The 7,190-nt window shown below is 38.8% G+C and overlaps 1 protein-coding gene across 1 annotated transcript; it reads right to left on the bottom strand.

The window, feature by feature from the left end:
- Positions 1-1,238: 1,238 nt before the first annotated feature.
- Positions 1,239-4,480, bottom strand: LOC123158447 (receptor-like kinase TMK3). The gene is made up of 9 exons (XM_044576435.1): positions 4,364-4,480; positions 3,353-3,611; positions 3,030-3,258; positions 2,781-2,931; positions 2,611-2,676; positions 2,223-2,292; positions 1,911-1,992; positions 1,640-1,787; positions 1,239-1,316 (listed from the first exon to the last, which is right to left on the bottom strand). Exons 1-9 carry the CDS (start codon positions 4,478-4,480, stop codon positions 1,239-1,241), a joined length of 1,200 nt encoding a protein of 399 aa, XP_044432370.1.
- Positions 4,481-7,190: the final 2,710 nt, after the last annotated feature.

Below are 7,190 nucleotides of genomic sequence, written 5' to 3'. Positions count from 1 at the left end.
ACCAGATATCTCCTTTGTTGAAAATAAAGTGTGTCAGTTTATGCATATGCACCTACCACCATGTATTGAACTGCTGCTAAACGCATCCTAAGATATGTAAACAACAACAAGTGTTGGAGTAAGATTCAGTAGGTTTCGGTCTACCCTTGTGAGTGAATTTACTAATATTGACTGGGCTGAAAGTCTTCTTGACAGAAGGTCCATAGGTAACTTTGCCATATTCTTTGGTCCAAATCTTATATATGTGCTAAGAAACAGTCAACTATCTCTAGGTCTAATACAGAGGCTAAATATAAGCAACTAGCAAATGGCACTGCAGAAATTATCTGGCTTCAGTCTATGCTAAGGGAACTTGGGGTGACACAAGTACAAGCTGCTCGTCTTTGGTGTGACAAATCTTGGTGCTACTTATTTTTATGCTAATTTAGTTTTTCATGCCAGAACAAAACACATTGAGATAGATTTTCACTTTGTAAGAGAACGTGTTTGCAACAAACAATTGGATATTCATTTTATTTATTCAAGAGATCAGATTACAGATGGCTTCACCAAGGAATTGCCCACAAGATATTTTGAATAATTCAAGTGTAATGTCAACTTGATCAAGTTGTAATTCAGGGGCTATTTTGAACATATCCTAGGTGGGCGCATATGTTCTGTTAGAGCTAGTTAGTTGGAGAGATCGATTAGTATCTCATGGTTTAAAGTTTTTTTTATCTCTCTATCATCCCTTGTACTCCAGAAATGTAATATCAACTTGCATACGCATATGGGATAAGCCCCATCATATCAATAAATACACGCGCGGCCCTCCCTCCGTTCCTTTATATAAGGTGTATTTGTTTTTCCAAAAGTTAAACATGTGCAAGTTTGACTGAGTTTTTAGAAAAATATACCAATATCCACAATACCAAATTTATATCATTTGATTGCACATGAAAAGTAGTTTTATATTTTATCTATTAGGTATTGCAGATGTTTCTTTTTATTCTATAATCTTGGTCAAACATTCACATAATTGACTTGCACGAAAATCAATACACCTCATATTCTGGAACAGAGGGGGAATTTAACAAGGCTACCCTAGCCCATCACCTCCGGCGAGATTCCCTTCTCGAAAGGATGGATGTCATCCATGGAGAGTACAGGAGGAATGGATGTCGATTAAGGGAGTGGATGGGGACACCGCGTCCTAGTGGGAAGTTGTGGTGGAGTTCAGGCTCCATGGCATCTCTTATCTAGTCACCAATTTTCTGGAACGCGATCCATGGCATCGACTTGAGATAAAAGGATGTACAAACATATCCAATGATTTGCTAAACATGATTAAATTATACTGAATCACCGTGGATCATGGAAGTGCAGTTCTATCAGCAATTATCGTGCAACCGAACTAAATGTCCATATGATTATCACAGCAGGCACTATAAGTTCCATCTTAGAAATAAACTGCAAGTATGAGGGGATATGATCCTAAAAATCATCACTAGTGCCTAATTTTTGGAAAGTCAATATATGATGGATTTCCCAATATCGAATGTCAAGAACGCGATACGGAAGAGACGGAATGGTAGTCTAGCAATATAATGAAGTTGAACAAGGTAACAATAGAATAAAACAGAAGAAATGTGATTCTTACCTTGCATATTGGGCGTAGTGGATCCGTTAAATTAACATGTAAATTGTCACTTTTGAGGTCAAAGTGCACTATGTTTTTGTGATGCAAGTACTCCATTCCAAAAGCTGCATCCATGGCTATAATTAATCTCTTGTGTCGGCCAAGGCTCCTGTGTATGCAGAGAATATTAATCCATTGAACTTCATGTAAGATTACAGATTTCTTTTTATTAAGAAATGGCAGACTTAAAAGAGATATGCTAGAGTGCTAGACATCTAAATAGTGGATGTACTTGGAATTCTTCCACAAAGCCGTCCTAAGTGAGCCATTAACCATGTATTCTGTAACTGTGGCAATGGACCCCTCATGTCCATCTAGAACAATACCATAAAAGGCCACAACATTGGGATGGTGTAGACCTGCATGGTTTGATACTTCGTTCCAAAACTCATTCCGCTGCAAATATTCAGGAGTTATCTGTAAAAGGACAAGTATAAGCAAGTACAAAGAAATCTGAAATATGAGAACTGTACCAGTCTGTCGGAAGAACCTCGCTCTTGTTGATTGGTTCTTTTTATTGCAACATCAGAGCCTCTCCATTTACCATGACATACCATTTTATAATCAATAGAACTGAGCTCTCGGAGCTCTTCGAGATCATCGTCCTTTATAATCTGAAACATGAACATGTTGTTGGTAGAAAATATTAGTTTGTAACTAGACTTGTCCCTATAGTTGAACTTGTCTAAAGTACATTACGGCTGAATCCAACTAAGAAAATTCATGGCCATTAGTATAATATGTTCCGTTGGTGCACTACATATTTTGAGACTCTTGATTCGCACCTGGCACATCAACGACAGGTCATTTCTTGATGCATAAATACACTCTGTTTCCGTGGCATTCAGTTTATCAACAATATCCTGTATAGTTGGCCTTTTGTGTCGGTCCTCCTGCACACAACTTAAACCTATTTCGATGCATATCTTTACTTGTTCGGAATATGCCTTCCTCAGGTTTGATGTTTCAAGTAGCCTATTTGTCCAGATTAACTGCACCTACCGATTCAGAGAACAGAAAAATGGTAATATATTAGTATAACTGAAGTATTACTTATGAAATACGTACAGATGATCTCGATAAAGATAACACGTTCTCTTACAACATTGCTGAATTCCTGGGAAGACATGTTAGCGCTATTGAAGTAGCCCGCATGTCCTGCCATTATCTTTATGATTACAACACCCAAGCTGAATATGTCGAACTTATTTGAGATTAAATTATTGCAAATGTATTCCGGCGGTAAATACCCACTGCATCACACATCATATACATAAATGCTACTAATATTAAACATTTAATGAAAAATAAAGTTAGCTTCTCAAATTCAGTTGACATTAAGAATGCTTACATTGTTCCTAAAGAACTATTTGTAGCTCGTGTTTTTTCATCTCTGAAGAGCCTTGACATCCCAAAATCTGCGATTCTGGCAACCATGTTCTCATCTAGTAATACATTGGCTGGTTTTAAATCCAAATGATAAACAGGAGGTTTTAATTCATTGTGGAGGTATTTCAGACCCTGGCAAATCCCCTTAATTATTCCATAGCCTGTCTGCCAATCATATCTATCACACTCATCTGCAAAACCAAATTAGGAGAATTCTCGAGCTCTAAATTTTTAAAATGGTATATACTAATATGCCAACTAAAACAAGAAAAACATCTTCATTACCAGAAAGATACTTGTCAAGGCTTCCATTAGACATATACTCCAAGCAGAGCGCTCTATGTGTCTTTTCAGCAAGAACCAATTTAGCTTTGTACTCTACTTGTACTTCCTGAATATTGTGGCAATAGCCAACTAATCGCACAATATTTTGTTGTCTGAGCCTTGTAAGATTGTTAAACTCATTCTGAAACTGCTCATCATCAATTCCTGGCATGTCATAGAGTATCTTCACAGCAATCCTTTTGCCATGTTGATGCACTCCCTATCCAACATTTCACATGGTTATTTTTTCTTTACATAGTTACATATACAACGTACGTAAAGCAGAAAATGCTATGTTGGAATGTGACCCAAATTATTTACTGCTATGTGATGGTTAAAAGAGCAATGCAAGATCAATTATGTGAGTTAATCATAATGAGGATCAGTAGAGAATAAATATAGCTTTCCTCTGCTTTCAGGATCTATTCATCTGCAACAGGAAGCACTGCAACATCATGCTAAGGGGAATGGTGGTGGGAAATACCCTTTGGCTCCCGCATGTATATACACCCTATATGTTTTTTAAAGATAATTAAACAAAAATTCAAAATATTTCAAAAGTATTTTTAGATTAAACTTGACTTACTTGTGCACTAGTATATAAATTTTCACAATCAAAAAACCCAACGTTTACTTCACAGCGAAAAAGACAAAATTTATTTGCTAGTATAGGTCACTATTCATGCTATTTTGACTGAAAATTTGTCTTTTTTGAAAAGAAATCAAAGAGGAATTTTCTTTTTGTGGAATTTTTCTCACTAGTACAACCCTATGTGCTGTTATAAAAAATTGTTCGTAAAGCCTTTGTGTTCGCCGCTACTTTGCTTTGTTGTTTCTGGCTTCCCAGGCAGCTGAAAGCCTGGGAAACTCCTAGTTATGGTTTTGTTAGCTATTGGTGGCAAAACTCTGCATGCTAAACTGATCTCGTAGTTATGATTTTGTTCAGGAAACCATGTACAGCATTAACCTTACCAGGTAAACCTTTCCATAGGAACCGCTACCAATCCTACGCTCCTCGGAGAAATCATTAGTAATTTCTCGTAATAAATCTAGCGGCATAACTGTTGTCTCTGAACTTGCATAATCCATGCTGTTGTTTTTCCTGGAAGAAGAAGGAACACTTATACCTTTTGTATATAACAACTTGAAAAAGGTAGTAATTTTCTTTGGGGTAGAAAAGGCTAGTATTTAATTGAGAGCAATCAAGGAGTCCTTGCTGACATCTACCAGTAGATAAATATACACTGAACAAATAAGATACAAAATACAATATAAAAACAGACAGTATGGGAAGAATAACTTTCCGGGCTCATACAACAACGATAAATGATGATTTACACGGATGATGTCGAAGATGCATGGAGTTTCCACAAAATCATCGATGGAATTCGTGGAGAGCTACACAATGGGGAAAGCACATACCTGGAAACGGCCAGGGGCGAGAAGAATGCTGCTAGTTGACGGCAGTGGTTGATGCAGGGGAATAAAGGAGAGTGAGCATCCTGGTAGCTTTTTCCTCTTTAGCAAAAGCAGATTGATAGCTACAAGAGGCCGGCGAGTGGGGCCTTCTTGTCGTGCTCGGGGAGGAAAGAGGAGCTCTGTGGAGACGGCGGCGCCTGCTGCTGGCCGGCTGAGTATTGGGGTCCTGGGAGGCGTCGGGGCATGCTGCTGGCCGGAGGAGGTGGCAGTGGCTGGTAAACCGTAACAGAGCATCGCTTCGACGGAGGGATCCACCAGAGTTTCGCGGGTGGACTCGATAGAAAGAGAAGTGGGGAATTCCTCAACGTGGGTACAAAAGGGCAGGCGTCGCACCCTGCTTTTTCGTCGACAGCGCTGCTACATGCACGCGGTGGGTTTTACGGATTCAACGTGCTGTGAGTACGTGGCAGATTTTGAAGGGATACGGGGCCCACCCCCATTAAAATGGGGTGGGGGTGGGGGTGGGGGGGGCTGAGATTACTTAGCAATGAGTACCCCGTGGAAGCCCCGTAATCTTCCGTATTTCTAGGATTTTTGGTTGACGAAGGACAAAACCCCGGTGCCATCAGGACGATGCATGCAATCTCTACCTTAATTTATTTAATAATAAAGAGAATTGGGTTTTTGTCGTCCGTTGCACCATTTTGCAAAAAAAAAAACCCTGTATTTTCTTCAAATCAACCCGCAGTCCGGACTTAAGTTATCCAAACCGTTATTTTACAGTTTTTATATAAAAAAAGCCCTTGTATTTTTTCTAAATCAACCCGCAGTCCGGACTTAAGTCACACGAACTGTTATTTTACATTTTTTCGAAAACTCCCCAGACCTTTTAGGTAATTCATCCCCGGGTCATATTTAACTCAAACAAATGATTTTCTAAATCATTCATATCTTTTAGACCGTAACTCCGATTTAAACATCTTATATATGAAATTTGATTCGGAAAATATGAATATGTGATTATTTTAACCTGTTAAGTATTTTTAAATATTATGTTAGAAGATATTAATGTAAAACAAATGATTTTTTAAATTATTCGTATCTTTTAAACCGTAACTCCAATTTTAACATGTTATATATGCAATTTGATTACAAAAACATGTGAAATCTGAATAAGATGTTAATTTTACTTGTTGATTACTTTGTAAATATTATTTTGGAAGCAAACTTATAATGTATAGTGCACAATCCGTTTTTCTTCCGTACTCGCAGCGATTCGGATTGCAAATAAACACCCACTATAACCATATAGGAAAAAGAAAACATCGATAACTACACATGCATACCTCTAAATTCGTCAGAGGAAAAAACAACAGATTTATCATGGCGAGTGTGAGAGAAAGCGAGAGAGAGAGAAAGAGGGAGAGGGATGAGAGAGGGAGAGAGAGGGAGAGAGCGACGCCTTAGGATTAACCACATTCAAACATGTTTTGGTTTGTGTGAACACAGAGTCCACCACCGGCGAGAGTGAGAAGGAGGATAAGCGGCAACACAAATATGATGCCTCGCTAAAATAAAGGAGATGGACCTATTTGTGGTCTTGAGTGATGGTTGTTGGGTTAAGAGTGTGTGTTGTGCTTTTTTCTCCCGTTGCAACACACGGGCTCTTTTGCTAGTATGTTATTAATGGTGCAAAATCCAACAACAAAACACCAACTACCAGGAAAAAACCCCGAAAACAAACCCTAAGGTCGTATACCTCGCGACAATAACTCTTCCACATAGCCACTAACCCTATGATATAAGACACAACATAAACAAATAAATACACAACACCTAGGCGCGGCGTGCCGAGCGAGGAGGAGGAGCGCGCGTGTAGATCTCCTCTTCTCATGCTCATACAAGTGGTAGAAGAGCTCATCTTATAAAGAGGTGTAAGTCTCACTCAACTTCCGGGAAGGGACTAAACTTTAGTCCCACTCACACCACTCATTAGCTATGAATGAATGAGCCAAGAGAATTTCAGAATTTTAGTTGAGCTTTGGGGCAAAGGCCTACTAGCAAATTCCAGCAAAGGCTATATATATATATGCACACCGTACAGGTGGGAGCTAGAAAGAAATAAATATGATAATAGCTCATTAACATGGTAGATGTTATATACCACTAAAGATGAGTATGACTGCTGGAAATCAAGGAAGAATGCATTCATGTCATGACTTGTGCCCGCCATCCAAGGCACCGAATGTTAGTGCTAATCTTGTTTTAGAGTCTGTCAGATCTTGCATTTGTTTTCAGCTTCATGCATTGGTTAGTTAGGCTAGTTTGATTACGTGCATGTCAGCATGTGTTTGCATCTTGTAGCCTGAAACGTGCCCGT

This window comes from Triticum aestivum, chromosome 7B (genome assembly GCF_018294505.1).
Source record: "Triticum aestivum cultivar Chinese Spring chromosome 7B, IWGSC CS RefSeq v2.1, whole genome shotgun sequence".
NCBI classification, from domain to species: domain Eukaryota; kingdom Viridiplantae; phylum Streptophyta; class Magnoliopsida; order Poales; family Poaceae; genus Triticum; species Triticum aestivum.
Note: the sequence above shows the minus strand (reverse complement) of the source record. Positions and strands in the feature narration are given on the sequence as shown.